A 21,540-nucleotide genomic window follows, 5' to 3' on the forward strand; every position below is an offset into this window, starting at 1 on the left:
AAGCCTACCCCAGAGATATAGCCATATTTCCTGGTTATATCATTATTATTTCAAAATGTACATCTAAGAACTGCAGGGGTTGGGGGGAGGTATGGGCTGACGGGGGGGGGGGCGCAGTTAAAAAAAAAACAATAAAAAAAAGGAAAAAAAAAGACAAAATGTACATCTAGGGCGCCTGGGTGGCTCAGTCGTTAAGTGGCTGCCTTCGGCTCAGGTCATGATCCCAGGGTCCTGGGATCGAGGCCTTTATCGGGCTCCCTGCTAGGTGGGAAGCCCGCTTATCCCTCTCCCACTCCCCCTGCTTGTGTTCCCTCTCTCTGTCAAATAAATAAATAAATAAATCTTTTTAAAAAATTAAGTATATATATATATATATACACATCTATATTCATTTGGTTTCTCTCTCAACTTTGCATTCCCTCATGTTTGTTGAAGTTACCTAAGACCCCAAAATTCTCATATGCAAAATGATTCTTTCTTCCTTAAACAATTTCGTTTTTTGAGAATCTTGGCAATCAAATTTCACCCTACTCAAAAGGTGTCTTGGCTTTTCTCTTCCAAATAAAAATACTATCCATAAATCCCTCATTTTCACATCATATATATTATGTAAATACTCTATAAATGATTAAAAATATATACTTAGAGGCGCACCTGGGTGGCTTAGTTAGTTAAGCCTCTGCCTTGGGCTTGGGTCATGATCCCAGGGTCCTGGGATCAGCCCCCGGCATCAGGCTCTCTGCTCAGCAAGGAGACTGCTTCTCCCTCTCCTTCTGCCTGCCACTCTGCCTACTTGTGCTCTCCTTCTCTTTCTCAAATAAGTTAATCTGTGTGTGTGTGTGTGTGTGTGTGTGTGTGTGTGTGTATACATACACATACACTTAGAAAGTCCTCAAGTGAAATAATGATTTTCACCCTACTAAACAGCAGACAAGAAATCAGTATTTATCCTTGGCAGGGGGTGGGGGAGGATTCTTGCCTTAATAAAATGAATCTGAATTCTGAATACATTTTGTGTAGGAAGGGTATTAGGTGATTTGATATCTGTTGTGATCTTTTTTTATACTCAACAAATCTGTTTTACTAGTGGCAAATTAAGGTTTAGAAAGTCTTTTTTTTTTTTTTAAGGTTTAAAAAGTCTTAAATAACATGCTCAAGGCCAACCTATGAGTTAATGGTTGTGGAAAAAATACTGAAGGTTGGTAATTCTTTTTTTTTTTTTTTTAAGATTTTATTTATTTGACACAGAGAGAGAGAAAGAGACAGTGAGAGAGGGTACACATGCAGGGGCGGGGTGGGAGAGGGAGAAGCAGGCCTCCTGCTGAGCTGGGAGCCCATTGCAGGGCTCAATCCCAGGACCCTGGGACCATGACCTGAGCCAAAGGCAGACCCTAATGACTGAGCCACCCAAGTGCCCTGAAGGTTGTTAATTCTTAATTCCACTTTATGATTCTAAATCTTAAACTTATGACATCCTCATGGTATTTTAAACCATCCATGGGGTGAGTCCTAGATCTAAATATCAAATACAAAATGATCACGTGGAGCCCCATGTTTAAAAAAGCAACAAATAACATGTAAGATACATTTATGAAAAAGGGTAGAGGAAACTACCCTCAAAAAATATATTCATGGACCATTTGATAAAGTCAGGCTAGAAGGGCAAAGGGTGGTAGCAAATAAATGTTATGCTCTAAAACTGAATTTTGCCAATAGTTTTCAGCATGATTTTTCTATGTTTCACTTTTCACTGTCAGCTGTGAGCTGTTTCCAAGTGTGAAATCGCCTAAGAGAGAAAGCAAAGCTGTCATTTGACATCTGGGAGCGTGGAGATCGGACTGCAGTAAAAAGCAGTTTGGACTTCTTCAATTACACACATATTCACCTATAAATTCTAAAGTCTGAAAGTATTCAATGAGAAATATCAATGTAAATTTCAAGCATTTATAAAGGCTCATAATGGAGTGGAAAATAAAGGTGAAGGACACACAGGGATAGGATACCGTATCAACCTGTGAAGACCAGAATAAGAAACTGAAGTGATTGTATTAGCATAATAATGAACATGTAAACAATTTGACTCACTTGCCTTAGATTGCTTATTAAACTTTCAAATATAGTCTTGTATTTTATATGCTATTACAGGTTCTAGCTGCTTTTTTATAATGAAGGGTCAAGACTGTTAAGGGGAAAAAATACTGGTAAAAAAATACTTTCTTGACACTTTATTCTTCATTTACACTTAAAATGCTATAACAAAAATTTCTTCTGTGTTATGATAAATTAATAGTTATGATGATAAAGCACATAAAATCCTGTGTGTGTGTGTGTGTGTGTGTGCGCGCGCGCGCGCGTGTGCGTGTGGGTACACAAATAGAGAAAATCAGAGGGGCGCCTGGGTGGCTCAGTGGGTCAAAGCCACTGCCTTCGGCTGGGGTCATGATCCCAGGGTCCTGGGACTGAGACCCGCGTCGGGCTCTTTGCTCAGCCTCCTCTCTCTCTGCCTGCCTCGCTGCCTACTTGTGATCTCTGTCTGTCAAATAAATAAATAAAATCTTAAAAACAAAAAAGAAAGAAAGAAAATCAGAGTAACTACAAAGAAGTCCTCTAGAGAAGAATAATCAATTTACTCCAGTTTTTATTCTGTAACTGCTCACCACCAAAAATAGGGCAACCTGTCCACGAGTATCTAAAAGTTTCCTAACGTGGAAACTAGACAGCATTATGTTTAAATTGTCACACTATACAACCCATTTCCACTTTGGGGTCTATTTCTTTGCTCCTTCTCTTCCTGAACTCTGTCCTGTGTTTCTCTGGTATGAAAGGAACCCATTTACCATGAATGATGTTTATTTAAAATAAAACCTTTCTAGAGAATCATCCTAGGTAATCTAAGGATACAAAGTGAACCTAAAAGGAATGGCTTCTACTTTGAAAACAGGGCTGGGTTTGATCAGTGAATTCGTATTCTCAAGACCCTCTCGATCGGCCTGCAGCTGCGGCCATTTATTTGCCCGCTTTTTCCCAGACGTAGACAGAGAAAGTACCACGGGTTTTGTCTTTTTGTTACGGACTTGTTTTCTTTAACATAAAAAAAGTGGCAATTTTTTAAGAAAGTTCTTCATGTTGTTGTAGAAACTGGTGAACATCAGATATCCTTGGTAGTACACACTGTTAAAATGACTATGACTTTTTATAAAATCTGAGATCGCAAAGTTGGCAGAAACTATACTTCAATAACAGAAGGTGATCATTTGCATTTCAAAATTTATCTGTCTTGCTTTTCCCCTCAATTAGACCAAAACATGTTGATTCACAGGTTTCTGTGTGTGTGTTGTTTCTTTTTTAAACTTATTTATAGAGCAGAATAATGGCCCCCCTGCTAGTTTGGCATGTGCTCAAGTTTCTGTCCATGTAAATCGAATCTGTTACTGGAAATTTTTCTCAAAATATAAAGGCACATCATCCACAAGATGAAAAGATACACTGCTGATATTATAAAGTACAGAGCAGGTGGATCATGTTTTTAGGACAAATATGTGATAAGGAATCCCAGGAGGGAGGAGGGGTCGGGGTAGAGGTTGCATGCTGTTTAAACAGAACTGGATCGTTCTCATCACAATCTTATGACAACTTTACTTTCTAACCAAACATCAGCAGCTTAACATGCTTTAGAGTTACTTGGACAACAATACTAAGGTTAGAGTTGGAAAACGGAAAGGCAGAGGGAATGTGGGAGAGAATGACTGCAACCCTGCAGTGTTTCTGAGGGCAGACCAGAAGATGACTAAGTACTCTCTGTCCCCATGTATTAATGGATTTGTGACTTTTAAGCACTGAAATATTAGCATATTAGCATTGCTCCCACCCTTTGAGAAGAGGAGGAAAGCCTACTTACAGCTTTTATCAGTGGCACCGCTATTCACTCTTGAAATAAACAGTAATTTACAATTTTTTGTCCCAGTTCCTTTGCATTATAAGCAAGAGGCAGGAGAACATGGACTTAACTGTGTTCTGTAACTCTGTGGGTTTATGATCATCTACATTACAACACTAGCTTTACTTTTCAGTGAAGGCCACTGCTGGTTTTGTTTCCCCCCAACTGATAAAACAAATTAATGGGCCCAAAGGATAGAAGAGACTTTCCACATCGTTCAGTGCATGCCATAATGCTAGAACACTTCTGCAACTCACAAAGCTTGAAAGTACAATTCTTTCATGCAAATAATTAAAACAAAGCCCTTCTTCAGATGACAGCTTTTTTCAAATGTTAGTGAAGGGCAACCTGGAAGATGACAGTAAAAATCCATTAATGGTAGACTGCCACCTGCTGGTAAACTATTAGAATTGTGATTTCCGGGGAAAGGCTTTGAAGGAAAATCTGGAAACTGATCTGGATTAAACTCGGTATTTCGGTACACAAAATTAAAAGTATGTATTAGTTGATGAATGCAGTATAGCTTTGTTCCACATATATTAAAATTCTCAGGATGTCAACGTGCTATGAATGTTAAAGTATAGGACTGTACGCTGAAGAAACAATCTGCTGGAATGCCAAAGGATGACCCTATAGTTTTCAATAAGAGAGTGAAAATAAAAATAGGAAATAAGGAGTCAGTTATAAATATTAAACAATGTCTCACAAACATTTGGTTCTGATGTGACGTTTATACTGCACTTCACTTCTGGATTTAACAGGTTTCATGTCAAAGAATTCCCAGATTTAATTTTGATTCTAAAACCTCCAAATTCATTACAATTAACATATGCACTTATGTACACTGGTACCTAAAATGTTATTTATTAAATTAGAAAAGGGGGTGAAGTATTTAAAAAAAAAAAAGAAGAACCAGATAGCCATCATAAAGTGATTGCACTATGAAATTATTTTTGTTATCCCATTAACTAAATCATACTAATAAGGCTTCAAAAGAAACAGCATAACATTATCTACTTGAGAGAAACAAAAATATAGGCATGCTCTATTGCCCCTAGGAAAAAAATAAAATCAAACACCCCTAACTTGAGGGAAGGAAGTAGAAAGGAAAATGTGTAACAGTAAGAAAAAAATCCAAATCATTGTTTTCAGGAAATAGTTTTAGGATATTTGCTTTGCAGATTGAAAAACCTTGCTATTCCCCAATACAGAAATAATTCTTAACAATGAAGGTTGTAACTAAAAACAATATAGCTCTTTCAATCCTAATTATAATCATTTCCCATTATGCAGGGAAGCAATGTTAGCATCAATAATACGCTGGTTAGCTAGGAAGCATTAAATACTGTATTAATCAACAACTAAGCAGATCATGTCACCATAATCAGTTTGAACCTCCTTTGAAAGCTATTGGGGTGACAAGTGAAGCAACTTTGACCATCCAAAGAGGCTGAAAGCTAGGCAAAAGGTGAACAAACTTTGGGTTCAGATATAGCCCCATCTGCACTGACAGAGACACTAACACAAATCCAATTCGGAGGCTTAAATGACCTGTCATTATCAGCAAAGGATCTAACACACCCCAGAAATAAATCTCTAATTTTTAAGAAACAAAGACAATACAGTAAGAGCAAAAGAAACCTGCTGTGTCAAATATTTGGCTAAACTGGCTATTCTAAACCAAGAAGAACATGCTTCCTAAAATGTCTCAGATACAGAAAAGAACTCTAAAATCTGCTCTACAACCCCAGCTTGGCTTATCACTGAAGTCACAATGTTGCATTTTTTTTAGTTCCACTTTTTTTATTATCCATTTTACCCTTAGGAATTTTACCCCCTTTGTCAGCTACCTTTCCTAACTTAATAAAACCATGCAGTTAAAGAGGCTTGGGGTATTTAAAGGTCCTTCAAAACACTAAGAAGTTACAACATTTCTAAGACAGACTTCACTGTCAGTTCTAAAGCACAAACCTGTTTAACAACAACAAATACACACACACACACACACACACACACACACACACACACACACACATCCCTCTATTGGAATATACAATACTTTAATTTCCAAATTTTCTTTTTTGGACGATTAAAGAGATACTCAAATCCAACACATATGTGAACTGTGAGTGAAAAACACAACTTCTGCAAAGAAAAGAGAGCTGCTGAACTACTTTTTCAAGTGAAACATTTTAGGAGATTGCTCTAACCTGGGGCACAGTACATTCTCTCTATGGCATCGCTGTCACAGGAATCTTCAACCTCACTCCACCTGCTAAAATACGTTAGCTGAATGTGTCCTAAAAACAAAACGACAGGAGAAATCAAAACATTTTTCTCTTCCATTTTCTGCAGAAGTGAACTGTAATTACTCCTTTTGTAGCTAAAAACAGTATCATTAAGAATAATGGCATCATTAAGTACTAGAAGCTATTACTGGGGGTGAATTTGCCGCACTGATAATGAAGCTCTAGACAGGAAATGAAGATACTAATTACAAGATAAAACGCCTACTCAGTTAATTGGAAGCAACAGCGAATAAAAAGAAATGCATTTGCAAAAGTTCCTGACCTCTATCATTCAATAAGATGTTGTTTGGGTTCAAATCGCGGCACACAATTCCCTCTCTATGTAAAGCATCAAGGGCTACCACCATTTCAGCTGCCCATCTTTGAATGCAGCCCTCGGGGATGTAAAACCTGGAGTTTAGTGCTAATTTTTTATCAAGGTCCTCAAAAATCTGATGTATTTCCTTGTCTCCTTCTAGGGCTAATCCACTCTCTCCCTTAGTCTCTGGGTCCCTCTGAAATAAAGTCAGTTCCTCTTTAGCCAAATCCTCCGTTTGATCTGTAAACAGCAATACTTCTTCAGTTTTTACAGTGTCTGTGTTTACATTATATTCATTAGCACCTGAGAGTGGGTTAGGAATATGGAATAAGCTTTCTTCTGTGTTGTCTGCAGTTACTGCCGACTCCACCACTCCAAGTCCCTGGAACTTAGAATCGGAGCTATGTAACAAAGACACGTCTCCTGAACTACTATGATCAGCAGCTGCTACAAATAACATCCCAAGATCTCCCTGGGCACTGTGTTTCTCGGCTAAACTCTGGGATGTGGGTCCAGAGGGATCACTCAATTCCTCTGTGCCTTCTTCTCTTGCTTGGCGTTTTTCAGTACTAAGTCGAAGGCATAAAACATCGGGCGCTTCCAACAGTTTACTTTCAATTATGCCTATGTCGGTCTGCAGACACTTATTCGTTCCCACTGCGGCACCATCTCTGGTCGGCTCCAGTTCACCAGGTAGATTTACAAGAAGATCAGGCCTTCCCTCATCAGTGCCAGTGATATCATCGAAAGCCGCATCTTTAAAAGAAATGACTGGGACAGAGTCATCTGAGCCCCTGCTAATGGTGTCCTGCGCTAGAAACTCTACCTTGCTTTCACTACCACTGAAACTCCTGGAAGTGCTGTCTCCATCCGGAAGAGTGAAAAATGGTTTCAGAGGCTCTGACTTTAGACTATACAGTTTTTCTCCAAAATCGAGGCCTAGCAGTTCACTAGTGCTATCCTTACTGTCTATCCTAAAGAATTCCATGGGGCTGTTTTTAGATCTACTAAGGGAATCTGACGTTCTTGGAGAACTAACTGCTTCTACGTCATCATCTCCAGGAAAGAACTTCAGCTCATGAGCTATCTGCTGGGTGCTGGGGCTTTCACTGCCAGCAGCAAGGTGTGCTGGGAAGCTTTCAGTAACTTTGGTATCAACACCATTCCCTCCAATCTTCATGAAAGGCTCCTCATTCAATGACCCTGGTTCAATCTTTTCTTGCCCATATTCATTGCATAATGTCAAATAACTCGTAGTACATTCTTCTTCTGAACTAGAGCCAGAATCTGGCCATTTCGGAGAGCTATCTTGGCCTTCTTCATCTTGGTTACTATCATCTTGAGAGCTTGGAGTAAGACTAGTCTTCAATGGCAGAACTTTGAGCATGGTTCCACCGTCACTTCCTCTGGAGTCAAAGCTGCTGCTGTCCTGAGGACTAGAAGTTGGCTGTTGAAGGTGAACCTTGGTAAGTGTAGATTTTTTCACTTCCCCGATGTCAAAGCTTTCTTCAGGGCTTCTGTTTAGAAACTTACTGATATATGACCAGAGTTTGCCACCTGTGAACAAGTATAACCAAAAAAATTTTTAAGATCCCCAAAGTAATGGTTACCTATTGAAGCCCTCAGAAAAACAAAGAGCATTCTAATAATCAACCAAACGCAAGACAATGATACCCATTATATCAAGTATGCTGTAAAACAAGCATTTTAATGAAATGCTTTCTTGTTATTGCTGACTGTTGAGTATAGTTTTAAACATATCTCCTGATACCAATTATCTTTTAAATGACAACCTATTTTTCCCTTTGAAATTAGTTTAGCAAATACTAATATGAAATCCCACAGTAGAACACTGCTTTAAATATGATTTAGCTGTTGAAACATCTGATTATGTTCTGAGCTGTTTATGTAATAATTTTTTGAAGCATGGCCCCTTGGCCAAGTGGAATACATAAATAACTCGTCTTAAAATTGTATAGACTATAGGGAGTAAAAATCAACAATATTATTCCATAATATTCTATATTATGCCCAGTCCAAGATTAGAGGGGAGATATAGCATCAGGTATATAATTATGCCATTGTAAATGACATATTAATAACATTTTTCCCATTCCCCCCCATACAAATCATATATGGTATAAGACCAAGTAAAGCAACTGAGGAAAATTGATTGGGCAGCCATTAATGTGGCCAACTATTGTAATTCTGGTTCTGTATTCTGAGATATACGACAAACCTATGGAAAAGTAAAATCGTCAAAATCAATATCAGGGGCGCCTGGGTGGCTCAGTGGGTTAAAGCCTCTGCCTTCGGCTCAGGTCATGATCCCAGGGTCCTGGGATCGAGCCCCGCATCAGGCTCTCTGCTCAGCAGGGAGCCTGCTTCCCCCCACTCTCTGCCTGCCGCTCTGCCTACTTGTGATCTCTCTGTCAAATAAATAAATAAAATCTTTTAAAAAAATCGATTTCAAAGAAATCACAGAAATCAAATAAACATAAAGGAAGCCGATGCTTTACCAGGAATACTTATTAGTTATTTCCCCTTATTTTTCTTTTTGTGTTATGTTAACCATTAAAAACTCCACCTGTTTTGCTCATTAAAATCTCTGAACAAATAACTATAAGTATCAAAGCTTCATTATATGAAAATCATTAAATTTGATCTATAGAAATCTTAAAAACGTATGCAGATGCATACTTTGTGACGATGTTAACCAAGCTTCCAAAATGGGAAATAATGTGTTAAAAATAAATCCCTCTATTAACACGGAGAAGGCAACTTTTTTTTCCCAGCACATTTTTAATGTCCTTATTAAGCATCCTATACCAAGGGTAACAATCTTAAGAGAAATAATCTCTGACAGTCAATTATATGTATAAAAAGGTTAGTGGAAGCATCCAAAAAAATCCTTTTGTACTTGGCATTTCATTTCATTTAGAGGAACTCAGTAAATAGCCCCAGTACTGTGCCTACTATAAAGTAAATGTATAATAAAGGATAACTGTCATAATATTAATCCTAAGATACTGAGACATCTCCTCTCCCTGTGACCCAGTTAATAATCTTCTCCCATTTTGACAATAATTAGGAGTACTGGACATTATGGTGTTTAACTTTTCCCTCTCCTTTTTCTTAGCTAACTTTCTGTCCTCACTAGATTATACTTAGTGTTTCGTATTTCCCCACATTCAAATAAAATTTAAGGTTCACATATAGCTTTGAAACTCACAAAAGCAGCTATGCATTGATTCCATCATTTTCTTCATCATTTGACAATAGCCACATTCCTCTTATCACAAATACGTCTGTTGTGGCACACTAACAATAAAGCCTGAACCCGGAGCTGGGATTCTTGTAAGCAGTCCAACTGAAACAATGTGTGTTGTTTTCCATTCTCCTAGATGGGGACGACTGTGAGGACAGGACCATCTTTTTCATCTTTCTGTATCTACTGCCTGAACAGTGTGCAGGACATGACGGGCATGCGGTCAGTGCTGCTTTAACTCCGATGATAACTCATCAGAATGAGATGCGCCAACACAAAGTAGACAGTCTTTGCAGTTGCACAGTTCCAATAACAGCAAGAAACAGTACCCAGTAAAGTTCGAAGAGAAGTAGCACTCATTCTTAGGCCAAGTTCACCTGGATGAACTGCTGAAATCTAAAATTCAGTGTCCTTAAATTCTTTCTCCTCCTTCTCCCCCATCACGTCCTCTTTCTGACCTTCAAGCCAATCTTAGATTATTTTTCCTCCCTTGTTCTTTTGGGTAAGTTTCTGAGTCCTACAGGACATGTCCATAATATTTTATGCAGTCTTCCTCTTCTACTGATTTCCTCTGGTCAGTCTGCTTCTTGGAATAACTTTATGGCTACAACCAGATCCCTGCTTTAACTCCTTTCTGTATCATTCTATCATACTAATTGCTGCCCACTAATCTTCCATTTTAGCACAGACTTATATTATTTCTCCATTCAAGAACCCAAATTCCCTCCACCTACTAAATAATGTATGTACCAGCTCCACAGAGGCACTGAACCCCTCGGTAATACAATGTGTCAAGCTATGATCCGGTCCCCCTCTTCAACTCACCAAATAATTCATCTGAACTGGATTCCTCCAAATATAACCCATGCTGGGCTTTTGCTCAAACTATACCTACCACTTTAAGAATTTTTTTTTCTTATTAGTTTCTCCAATATCTACTTGTGAAATCCTACCCATTCTTGATGGTTCCTCAGGAATTTGTTTTCTTTTACCAATTTTTTGACATGCCCTCAGTGGATTCAGATTCTCTGAATCTTTTATATCACTCACTCCCTCTTACAACATTTAAAATGTTCTGTTTCATGGTAATATTACTTTCATACTTCTATACTTTTACCATCTCCTCTACCAGACTACAGAGGCTTCAAAACTACAAGGAGAGGATTCTGCCTAGCATGTAAAATAATAGGTATTAAATAAATAGTTATTAAATTGGGTTACAAAAAGATGACATCTTTCCAAGTAGTTTGAAAATCTTTTAAGAATAAGAGTCTATATTGGGGTGCCTGGGTGGCTCAGTGGGTTAAAGCCTCTGCCTTCGGCTCAGGTCATGATCTCAGGGTCCTGGGATCGAGCCCCACATCGGGCTCTCTGCTCAGCGGGGAGACTGCTTCCTCCTCTCTCTCTGCCTGCCTCTCTGCCTGCTTGTGATCTCTCTCTCTGTCAAATAAATAAATAAAATCTTAAAAAAAAAAAAAGAATAAGGGTCTATAAATATTAGTATCATTATTTTGGGTCATGCTTCCTTCCTGCTTTAAAACAAATATATGGTCTCAAAAAAATTAAATACAAAAAAGAACAGAAGAGAAAAATTCAAAATAATACAAATCTATTTATAATAATATAATACAAATACAATAATAACACAAAACTATTAATTACAGGTGCCTGGGTAGTTCAGTTAGTTAAATATTCGACTCTTAATTTTGGCTCAGGTCATGATCTCATGGGTCATGGGATCTAGCCGCACACTGGGCTCCATGCTCTGCAGGAAATCCTCTTGGGCGTCTCTCTCCCCTCTGTCCTATCCCCATTCATGAGAGTACACTCAAGCGCTCTCCCTCCCTCTCTAATAAATGGATAAATCTTTTTTTAAAAAACACTATTAACTATTTGTACATTTATATCCAGACTTTTTATTTGTGACTAACATCACATCATAAACATTTTCTAATTTTCATGAGACCATGAACTTCAGTGGCTATATAGCCTAACTATGTGACAGACACTATGAGGTATTTACATGTTCATCTACTGTTGGACATTTATACTGTTTCCAATCTTTTACTATTTTATAACTAAAATAATATGTACTTTTACATGAAGTACTTAACATCCTCGATAATTTCGTCAGGACAGTATTCCAGAAATGAAAAGACTAGACTAAAAAACATGAATATGTTTAATGCTTCTGATACATGTGAAACTCCTTTATAGATAGGCTATACCAGAATCTACTCCTATAAGCCTGTGTAATGCCGTCTTCATAGCAACTTGCCTTTACTGAATGATAGCAAGCTAACCAATTTGTTTAGTCAAATATGTCATCTCCCTTAATTTCTATTCTTCTCTAATCTCTATTCATTACCTAGAATTTTTAAATGTGATGGTTGGCACTATCTTCATGACATTTGTCCCTAACCTAAACAAGTACCCTGGAATGAATTATAAAAACTCTGCATTTTTCAAAAATGAATGAAACTGTTTTAGCCTTCTCCATTCTTTGCTGGGTGCCCAGTTAAATTTAATGTTTGATATGGAATTATGGAAACAAAATTTGGTCCTATCCCATACTTTTTTTCAATGACAAATCATGAAAATCACAAAAATAATAAGAACATGTAATTTCCTTTGAAATTTCTCACCCACAAAAGCTGAGTGTGTTTTACTTTCTATCAAATTAAGATCAGGCCTAACAGACAAACCACAAATGTCAACAGTATAATTGTAACATTAAAAACCTTATCCTTTAAAAAAAACCCATTGTTGCTGAATCTCAAAATATAAGTAGAAAATACCTATCATATTTACAATTTTTAACACTTCAGAAATATGAATGACACCTTTATAAGCCTCACTGAAGCATATAAAACTTAGAGATATTAGCTATTTTAAGCTAATGAAATCAGCAATTCATAAAGTTCAATAAAAACTCTTATTAAATTTTAATTTATTGGTTTTCTGAAAGACTGCAAAGAATATTTGTTAAATTTACTTGACCAGAATTAGGACTTGACTTTAATATGTACAATAAAATACTGTTGGAACAATGATCAAAATCATTTTTTGAATCAGCAATTCTACGTCAAGAAATTCATGCTATAAATAGTTCTCAAAAAAGAAAACAAAAATACACAAAGATATTCAGGAAAAAGTACTAGAAACAATTTAAACACCAATTAATAAGGGAGGAGTTGAATAAATTATAGTGTCAGTCCAACCAAATATTCTTTATTCAAAACAGCAACATTTGGAAATACACACAGTTTACCAGGTGCCAGGCACTAAGTGCTTTACATATATCAACTACTTAATCCTCCCATCAACTGTATGAGGTAGACGATTATCATCCCTATTTTACAGATAAGGAAATGGAGGCACAAAAACATTAAACATCTTGCCCAAGGTCACACAAACTAATGTTGTCTGGCTCTAGAATCCTTGTTTCTAATCACTACACTGGTCTCAAGGCAGACCTATATGTACTGACAAGGAAAGCTGTCAAAGGTACATTGTTAAGATGGGGAAGAAAACAAGCCGTCGAACAATTTGTAAGATCCATTTTATTTAACCAGACAGGAGGGAAGTATGTGTTTATACACATTGGAAATTTCCCCCTATTTCTAGAGAGTGGAACTGGGCATTAAAGTGACTAGGAAGGAAGAATTTTTATTTTTACTTCATATACTTCTATATGCAGTTCAAAAATATTGCTTTATATATTAGTTTCATAAATTTTTTTGAAAAAACTAGTTAATAAAAAGAGAATCATTTCACCCCTCAAGTCCCCAAGTGACTTGGCGCAAAACTCTTTCCCACCCCCTGCCTATCTGATGTACCCACACTTGCAGGCGTTCCTTCCGACCTAGGCATTTCACCTTTTCTCTGACCTACTCTGTTTCAGGCAATTACACACTGAGCATCTTCTATGGACCAAGTATTCTCCTAAATGCTGGGATACAGATGATGAAAATGACATAATCCCTAATTCTTAGGAACTCAAAGTTTTAATAACGCATGTGGCCTGGACTAAATACAATTATTTTCTCACCTTTTTTTCTCCAGAGTTAAAATAAGGAATTCATTAATAGGAACAATAAACATTTTCAATCTCTCTCCTAAAATCCTGCCTGGTATATTCAAATGCCTACTCAATGCCACCCGGACATTTCAGAAGCATCTCATACTCACAAGTCCAAAACTGAATCCCTGATTTTTTCCTCTAAATCCACCCCTCCCATAGCTTTCCCCGTCTTAGTAAATGGGAATTCCATTCTTTCAGTTCTGTGAGCCGAAAACCTTGCAGGCATGTTAAAGCAGTATCATGTCAGTTCTATCTTCAAAACAGATTCAGATTCTAATGAGCACTTCTCACCACCTCTACCACTAACACTTTGTGCAAGCCACAATTATTTTCACCTGGATTGCTGCAAAAATGTCCATACTGGTCTCCTGCTTTTGCCTTTGCCCTCCTAGACTACATTTTCCACAAAGCAGCCAGAGTGATTCCTATCTTGTCATTCCTTTGCTCAATATCCCTCAACCACCTCCTATCTAGTCAGAAGAAAAACCAAGTTCTTGGAGCACCTGAGTGGCTCAGTCAGTTAAGGGTCTGACTCTTGATTCTGGCTCAGGTCATGATCTTGGGGTTGTGAGACCAAGCCCCGTATTGGGCTCCACACTGGGGTATGGAGTCTACTTGAGATTCTCTCTCTCCCTCTGCCCCTGAATCCCTCCCTCCATGTTCGTGCTAAAAAAATAAAAAAAGTCAAGTTCCTAAAGTGGCCTATTAAGACCACAGAGGATCTTCCCACCTGCCTCCCTACCTCCAAGCTCTTCGCATTCTGCTCCAGCCACAGTAATCTTGCTATTTCTTATATGCCAAGCACACTCTTGGCTCCAAGTCTAATTGTTCTCCCTTGCTGAGATATTATTCCCTCACATATCCACAATGCTCCCCCCCTCACTTCCTTCAGGCCACTGGCTAAACATCCCTTTCTTAATGAAGTGACCATTCTAGATAAAACAGTAACTCCCACCTCACCCCTTCAGCATCCCCTTTCCCCTTCTTTTATTTAACTTTCACCATAGAACTTATCTCCACCTGACATGTATTTGCTTATTGTTGGTTCTGCCTCTCGATGCTAAGCTCCAAGTGGGCAAAGTCTTCATCAGTTTTGTTCACTGCCGTGTTAGAACTGAGCCTGTATGCCAGTAAGCACCAATATATTTCTGACTAAATGAATTAAAAGTGGAAGGAAAATGAGTCCAAGAGATTCACCTGAATCTTGAACAGTCCTGTAAGCACATGGAAGCTAAAGTCGCACACCATAAATATTCAAGCATTCATAAAAGAGAAAACAACTGTTCAACACTGATTTTTAGGAACAGCTATTTACACATACAAAAGCAATGTGTGTATGATATATGCACGACCTTTAATTCACAGAGGTAACAAACACCACTATGTAAAACACAGCATACCACCCATCACACAGTTCACCTGATTGCTCAAGGTAAAGCCAAAAAAGTCACCTATATTCTTCTCTCCCTAACTTAGAATCTACCACAGATCCCAGGGCCTACCCTCAAAGCATAGCGTCTAGAACTCCAGAAAGCCATGCCATCATCACCTCTTGTCTAGACCATACACTGACTGTTTACTATTCCTTGCCTTTTCTAATCCATTCCCTACACAAAAGCCAGAGCAATCTTTCTTAAAACGTAAATCAGATCTCGCCACTGCTTTAGATATCCACTGGTTTCCCAGTGCACTTGAATAAAAGCCAAAGTCCTTTCCCCGCAGTACAAGACTCCTGCCTATTTCAAGAGCCTCATATATCATGACTGCCCTCACCTACTACACTCCAGCCAAATGATCTCCTTTCTTATTCATCAGATACTGTTTTTGCCTTTGGTTTCTTACATTGATGCCTGTACCTAGAATGTGCTTCCCTATTTCATCCAAATGGTTATTTCTTTTGTCATTCAAAACTCCTCTTAAATGTTGCCTTTTTGGAACAGGCTTCCTTGACTACCTCACCTAAAGTAGTTCCCCGGGTGTTCATTTTTTTAAAGCTCACTGTGTTAGAGATCAGTGCACTCCCTATTATTCGTCAGTATTATCATGCTTTTGGTTTTCTGTTTGAAAACTCATCACAAGAATGTAAGTTTCAAAGGGGCAAGCTCTCTTCCTATCTTGTTCACCAAAGAGAGAGTCTAGCACATAATACATGCTCAATAAATTTGCTGAATATTAAATCAATGTACAGTTCCTACTTGCACTGTCATATAATATCTTTGTGTTATAAAATCTTAAAATCAAACAGCAGACACCTGAAATCAACAGTCAAAAAGAGATCCTCCCCCACCGAGTTTAAATAATCCAAGAGAAATTCAAAATCATGTAGCCATTCAAAGCCAGCTGAGGCCAACAATAAAGGAAAAGAAGCTTGGTAAAGATAATCTAAATCTAGACATATGGCTTTCAAAGAGATTATAAAGATTTTCTCAGAATTAAAGTAAAATCAGTTGAAATATCACCTTTAAGGGGTATCAGAGACAGTGAGAAGATGGCAGAAGAAAAACTGAAGTGTGTCCTGGAGAAGGAAGCGAAGGAGCAGGAAGAAGATGCAAAAGGCAGAGGCAAACTAGAATCAAAAATCTGCCACAGATAATCTCCAACATGAATAATCCACACTGGGTAATAGAATATTGACTATAATTACATTCATCCTACTGACCTTGTTCTAAATTATTATGGATTATTACTACGCAAGTTATTTTGTTCCACACCAGAGGTGGCTGTATTTCGCTATCAGATGACATGACCTCTAATTCAATAATGTCTGTAATGCACTGGTATCCTCAGATAAAAGCTGTCTATAATGTCTGAACAAAGGTGAATTAGTTATCCAATTCACACACGCAATTAACTCTCTTAATACCTGAGAGACCATGGAGCCCCTTCTGAATTTCCTATTAAATACTACATATGGAGGTCTTCCCTCCATCTGTAGTTATCTTGTGCTGTACTTCATAATAAACAATATTAATAGTTTATTGCCCCCGTCAAAAATCTTGCATTAGTTATCATAAAGACCTCATTCCACAAAGCAATGACTCATTTTCCTGGGAAAAATGCATTAAATTCAAATGTCATGCCTATTAGTAAAATACAACAGTTCTTTATTCTCAGTAATGTAAAAATAAAAATAACACCTCCGTGAAACATGAGAAATAATTTAAATTTTTTCACTATTTTAAAAATATCTCTTAAGGCCAAAAGCTTATATTCATTATGTGGATTTATATTTATATGCTGTATTCAGTCATTCTAAATAAAAGACTATTTATTTAAATTCAGGTGTTAAAGGGCAAAAACAAATCAAAACATAGTACCTTTTTGCCACCTGTTCCCTCTACCATGAGCTGAAATTTCATAAATAGTTTGAAGGCAGAGCACCATGCCTCTGCTTTGTACCCATATGTGATGCCAATGGCTGTATTCGTAAAAACCCAGATCAGAATAACTAGGTAATGTCAAATGTTAAGCAAATACCCTTGCATTCTAAAAAAGGAGGTAATTAATTAATTCTTCAGGGGATGCTTTTTATTTTCGTCATCTAACATTAATGTATCCTTTTAGCAGAGAACAAGAGAACAAATAAAATCCCTAAAATAAAACCTAGCTTTTTAGCACACATGCACCTTAATGCGCTCATCACAGTAGCTCAATTCTAGGAGAAAGTAAGAAGTTATGTGTATCTAAGAATGTTACTGTAGTTCAAATGAAACCTCCTGTTCACCTGGGGTTGTCATTTTCCCTGACAACTCAAAGAGAGCGGAGGAAAGAAGAATGTTTCTTACATGGGTTTCGTATGTTTTATCTGCCCATGCAATGACAGAAGTAAAAAAAAGGACATTACAGATACTGAAAAACTAAGGAGATGACCCTCTTCGCTCCGTAAACAATTTTAAACCACAAACTAACCTTCCGCGTGCTGCAGCACAAGAAACACGGACTCCTCAGAAATGATGTACTTGTGCAGACACACCATGTTGGGCACGCAGCGGGGGATGATGGTCTTTCTGTTCCTGCTGTATTCACTGCTTTTCCTTAGACCCTGACAGAGAACAAAAAGGTCAGTTGTACCCTCAGTTGCCTTTGGAGCCTGCTGTGCTCTGTGTTTATCAACCAAACTAATCTATCCGAGTTACTCTGGGCTTCAGAGAAACCACTCATCTGCTGCTCTATGCCCCTCAGTCCCTGGAGGCTCTGCTGATGGCATCTGGCGTGAATCCAGAGAACGGAAGATGCCACAAAGCTGCCATTAAAATCAATTACGTGGGTCAGTGTTTTTATTAGAGATGCTCTCAAACTAAGTCATCAGGATGACACACAGTTATTTCTCTGTGACCTTTTCTTAAGTTTTATTTTACATATATTATCTATCTCTACCTTTAAAGCAGTAGACACTGTGAGATGATTCAAATTTCTGAGACACAAAAGGTATTCCTAGATTAAACAGGTGATTTGAAAATTTAATGTCAAAAAAGTATAAAGACCAAGTTTCTCCAAAGGAACAAGGTGTGTGTAGCATCTGGTGTCAAAGCCTGGTTTAAAGATCCAGGGAAATGCAGTGATAAAGTAGACGTGCAAAGAAATTCATTTCAGTATATGTCAATGTGACTTATTGCCACGCGGTTAGTGAAAGAAAAAATATCTGAAAAAGAAATATAAAACTCATCTGAAATTATTTCTAGATGCTACGGAAATTATTAAATTAGGATATTTTAGAAGATGTACTGTCACAATCCATTTCAATTTTGAAATTACAAATCCAGGGTTTTTTCTCTCCTTGTTCATTTAGTTAGAAATTGTTATACAAAGAAATAAAATTGAATATAGTTAAAAAAAAAGAGAGAGAGAGAGAGGACCAAGGATGTAGATAACTTTCCCAAATACCAGAAACAGAGACTTACAGGCAAAATTTCAGCTCTTTAGGATATCATCATAATCAAAGATACAGTTGTGTGCGATCTTCACAAATTATACAAAATGTATTAGAGATGTGTTTAAAGTACACACTACATATTTACATAGCAGGAGATGAGTCTTCAACTTATTCAAACTATTATCTCCATACTCTATAACCTACAACTTTTTAAATATATGCTATATTTATCAACTGTGATAAAGAACAGAAAGTAAAATAAATATAGATCACCACAAATATAACACCCAAATATAACACCCAAACACCCAGGAAAAAATATTATTTTTTTTTTCTTTCAGAAGCATAATTTGAAGATAAATGCTTAAATTCATTAAACATAGAAATTCTACTTACTTTTAAAATGAATGTCTGTTCTGTCCTTGTGTCCATTACAAGTAAAACCTACATAAAAGACATGAGTAATAATTTATTCACAGTACAATGAAACACTGACTTGTAAGTTTTTGAAACTATACTTAAAGGGTTTGGGGATAAATGCCAGAACTGACTCCACAAAAATTAATTTCTGAATAGGTGTTTTGTTTTGTTTTTTTTAAGCCACTAAATCACAGGATTAACAGGCTTATCTAAGGTTTTATCATAGTTTCCTTTTCTAAAAATTCCGTATTTTAGAAATATTTCTATGTTTTCCCAGATTTGTTTTAAAATATATTGCTTAGGGGGCACCTAGGTGGCTCAGTTGGTTAAGCATCTGCCTTCGGCTCAGGTCATGATCTCAGGGTCCTAGGATCGAGCCCCATGTTGGCTCCCTGCTCAGTAGGGAGTCTGCTTCTCCCTCTCCCTCTGCCTCAGCCTCTCCCCTCCCTGCTTGTGTGTGTGTTCTCTCTCTCTCTCAAATAAATAAAATCTTTTTTAAAAATGAAATACATTGCTTAAAAGGAAAAAATATTTTACACAAAGAATTTTTCCTCATGGAACATATACGGCTAAGAAGAAGTAAAAAAAAAAATTTACAGACATTGCTAAAGTCTCAATTTTCTTCTTAAAATCCCTTATGTAGCAACGTGGTATAATGTGATCTCAATAACTCACGCTCCAACTTAAGACCCCCTTTTGGTACTTCTTCTTCATCCAAGACTCATCCTAGCTCCTCTTTTTCCAGCAGCAAATCCTGTCAGCTCTATGTTCAAAATGTATCCAAAATGTGAACTCAATTCCAGAGCTATTACCCTGATTCAAAGATTTACCTGGATTATAACAATGGCCTCCCAACAGATTTCTCTGCTTCCTTATTTGCTGCTCTATGGTCTAGTCTCTAAATAGCAGCCAGTGTTTTCTTTTAAAAACCTAAGTTACATCACACCACTCCTCTCATTCAGAAAAAAAAAGCCAAGTGCAAAAAATTACAAGACCATGCATGATCCCACACACTGCCCTCGGACTACGTCTTCCCCCAGCCCATCTTGATGGATAGAAGGAATGACTAGAGATAATTATTCTACCATGTTATTATTTTATTATTTTGGAGACACGATAGCAGAAGTTGGCAAACTTTTTCTATAGAGATCCAGACAGTAAAGATTTTTGGCTTTGCTGGCCTACGTGGTCTCTGCTGGAGCTCTTCATCTCTGCCACAGCAGCACAAAAGCAGCCATTATCTGCAATGGGCCATGTCCAAAGTATTTACATCAAAAACACCTACAAACATTGTAAGGAGGGCTTTGGGGTTCCTCTCCAGAAAGCTGAGAGTCAAGGATGAAAAAAAGATGTCAAGCTTGGGAAAATGAAAGAATGGTGAGAAGATGGGGGACCAGCCTGAGGAGAAGACAGTAAATACCATGTTAGACATGATGAATTTGAAGCGATGGTGACCACCTCATCTTTGAACTTCCTTAATAAGTATCTGACCTACACTATGTAAGTCTCCATTTAAATTCAACTGAATATTCGCACAGATTCCTTCTGAACTCACCCCTTCCTCTTGTCAAAGCCCTATCCCCACTAGAAATAAAACCAAACCCTGTTTCTCTTCCTACAGTACTGAGTAACACCACCAACCATGTAACACCACCACCACCAAAAAGCTCCCTCAGTCACTATGAATTTCCCCTGCCCCCTACCTTCATAACCAGTGACCAAGTCTACTAGCTAAGTATTTCTACCTACCCTGTACGGTTTACCCACCATGTACTATACTTTAGCCATCAATGTTAATTCTCTCAACTACCTGATACCATAATTCTGCCCTTTGTACTCTAAAAGTGAAGACATTAAAACTTCATCTGCAGAAGCTATAATGGCAGATAGTAACAGTATCATTTGTGAGAATTTCAGTGAAGTCACTTTTATAAAAGTGTTTGGGATAGCCACTGTTACTATTACTGCTATGGCCGTTACTGCTGCTTCTCCTGACATGTTCCCCTCCCCCCACCCCACCCCACCCTCAACCTCTGCCCCTTATCAAACACGTACTCATCCATCCATATTCAGCACAAGTAACACTGATTCTCTCCGTTCTTTGTTCTCCCACTGTATACAGTACCAACCCCTTCCATTTGATTTTTTTGTTCACGTGCCTATTTCCCAACCAGACTTCAAGTTTTTCATGGGTATATTGGAGGCAGAATAATGGTCACCAAGGATGTTCATACCTTAATCTCCAGAACCTATGAATATGTTATGTTCCTGGCAAAAAAGGACTTTGCAGATGTAATTAAGGTACAGACCTTAAAACAGATTATGTTGGATTATCTGAGTAGGCTCAATCA

At 37.7% G+C, this 21,540-nt stretch overlaps 1 protein-coding gene across 7 annotated transcripts in view; it reads right to left on the reverse strand.

Annotated features, from left to right (window-relative positions):
- The window catches only part of RPS6KC1 (ribosomal protein S6 kinase C1), a 171,823-nt gene that overhangs the window by 23,210 nt on the left and 127,073 nt on the right, over positions 1-21,540 (reverse strand). For 5 of the 7 annotated variants that reach the window (XM_045983238.1, XM_045983236.1, XM_045983234.1 and 2 more), the window contains 4 exons: positions 19,166-19,213; positions 17,806-17,938; positions 6,509-8,101; positions 6,148-6,237 (listed from right to left, as the gene is read on the reverse strand). In XM_045983238.1, the coding sequence (XP_045839194.1) occupies positions 6,148-6,237; positions 6,509-8,101; positions 17,806-17,938; positions 19,166-19,213 (1,864 nt within the window). The remainder of the gene's footprint in view (positions 1-6,147; positions 6,238-6,508; positions 8,102-17,805; positions 17,939-19,165; positions 19,214-21,540) is intronic. The other 2 variants (XM_045983237.1, XM_045983240.1) reach the window with 2 other exon arrangements.

The sequence above is a fragment of the Meles meles genome, chromosome 17 (genome assembly GCF_922984935.1).
Source record: "Meles meles chromosome 17, mMelMel3.1 paternal haplotype, whole genome shotgun sequence".
Classification (NCBI taxonomy): domain Eukaryota; kingdom Metazoa; phylum Chordata; class Mammalia; order Carnivora; family Mustelidae; genus Meles; species Meles meles.